At 51.8% G+C, this 1451-nt stretch overlaps 1 protein-coding gene across 1 annotated transcript; it reads right to left on the minus strand.

The window, feature by feature from the left end:
* Positions 1-1159, minus strand: JR316_0012753 (uncharacterized protein; the record flags this gene model as incomplete). The annotated part of the gene is made up of 2 exons (XM_047898372.1): positions 1-204; positions 278-1159. The coding sequence occupies 2 exons, from the start codon at positions 1157-1159 to the stop codon at positions 1-3; spliced, it is 1086 nt and encodes a 361-aa protein (XP_047743261.1).
* Between the last annotated feature and the right edge of the window lie 292 nt (positions 1160-1451).

A 1451-nucleotide genomic window follows, 5' to 3' on the forward strand; every position in this document is an offset into this window, starting at 1 on the left:
CTAGGCTCTTGCCTTTCCCTTTCCCTTTGGATCGTTGTTCTTGACGGGAGCTCTCCCCTTCCCTTTCTTCTTGTTGTCGACCTTGTTGGAAGCCTTGGTTTGAGGCTTCCTCTGCGAAGGCGTCGACGACGACTTGGGTTTCGAAGGGCCAGCTTTCCTGGCCTGAGGTTGAGGAGCCTTGGACGAATTCTGGCCAGACAAAGTCTGGGTAATTAGAGTAATAATTAGTGTCCAGAATTATGGGTGAAGGGTTACGAAAACTTGCCTTCTTGCCCACAGATCCAAGGTTGAGCTTTTTGAGACGTGCATTCAAGCCCTTATCAATAAGGGATTGAATCGATGGACCTGGTTTGGTCGCATCGGCCATCTCGACATCGGCTGTTGCCGCAGTCGTCCGCTTTTTCTCAATCTTAATTGCCAAGGCGCGGTGGCGCATGTTGACAATCTGTTTGATATGAGAAAAGATCGCCGGCAGTATAGTTTGCAGCGCACTGCATTCGGCTTTCTTTTGCGGAGACACTACCCACTCTGCTATACGTCGAACTCCCTTGTTGTCTGTAGAGAAAACAGGGAGCTTGTAGCTGGATTTGCGATCATCGTAAGTTGCCTTAACGATGAGGGCAGCAGCTTCGTAGCAAGAGTTGAGCGCGCATTTATCATCCCAAAAAGCCAGCTCGTCCTTTTTCGCCTGAACGGCGCCGTCGTTAATTGCCTTTTGGAAGGCATCACGAGCGGAAGAGAACGTAGTGGAGACTCGAAGAGCCTCCGCTGACCCGGCATCCGCGAATTCCTTCGTAAGTTGGAACTCGGGTGCCTTCACCTTAAGGCGATTGGGCGTGTTGCCTGCGCTAACGGCAGATTCAAGGCGCTCGAGGCTAGCCTTGACTGTTTCCCTCTTGTCGCACCACGATGCGAGGTTGAGGAGAAACTCCCTGAGGGCAGCACGATAGTCAAAAAAGACGCAGTCTATGACTTGGTCAACGGAGCGGCACTCAGCTATTTTTTTGATGACCACAGTGGCCAGCTCGTCGATAAGAGCGTTATGGCGGCCTGCTTCATCGTTGACGCCGAAGACAGTGTTGTTGACGACGGCCTGGGTGAGTGCGTCCAGGGTAGGGGACATGGCACGAGAGAATGCAGCAGAGTATTGGGATGACATGGTAACTGATGGGTGATAGCAAAGTCGTTGGGTTTAGGGGGGGAGCGAGCACCGAGCGAAGCGAGGTGCGAGCGACTAGTTTAAACTGTGAGTTTGAAATAGAAAGAAGGCCAGCGGCTCGTGATTTTTTACGGGCGTGGACCAGTGCAAGCAATGGGCGCTACCGTACAGGCAAACGATCACTACATACCGCTCATGACAAAAGAGCAGGCTATTGCCTATTAAGTCCTTTACCAAGGGACACTCTCATGCCATTGGACATGGCAGGCTAATACCCTTTAAGCCCTTTACC

The sequence above is a fragment of the Psilocybe cubensis genome, chromosome 12, assembly GCF_017499595.1.
Source record: "Psilocybe cubensis strain MGC-MH-2018 chromosome 12, whole genome shotgun sequence".
NCBI lineage: Eukaryota > Fungi > Basidiomycota > Agaricomycetes > Agaricales > Agrocybaceae > Psilocybe > Psilocybe cubensis.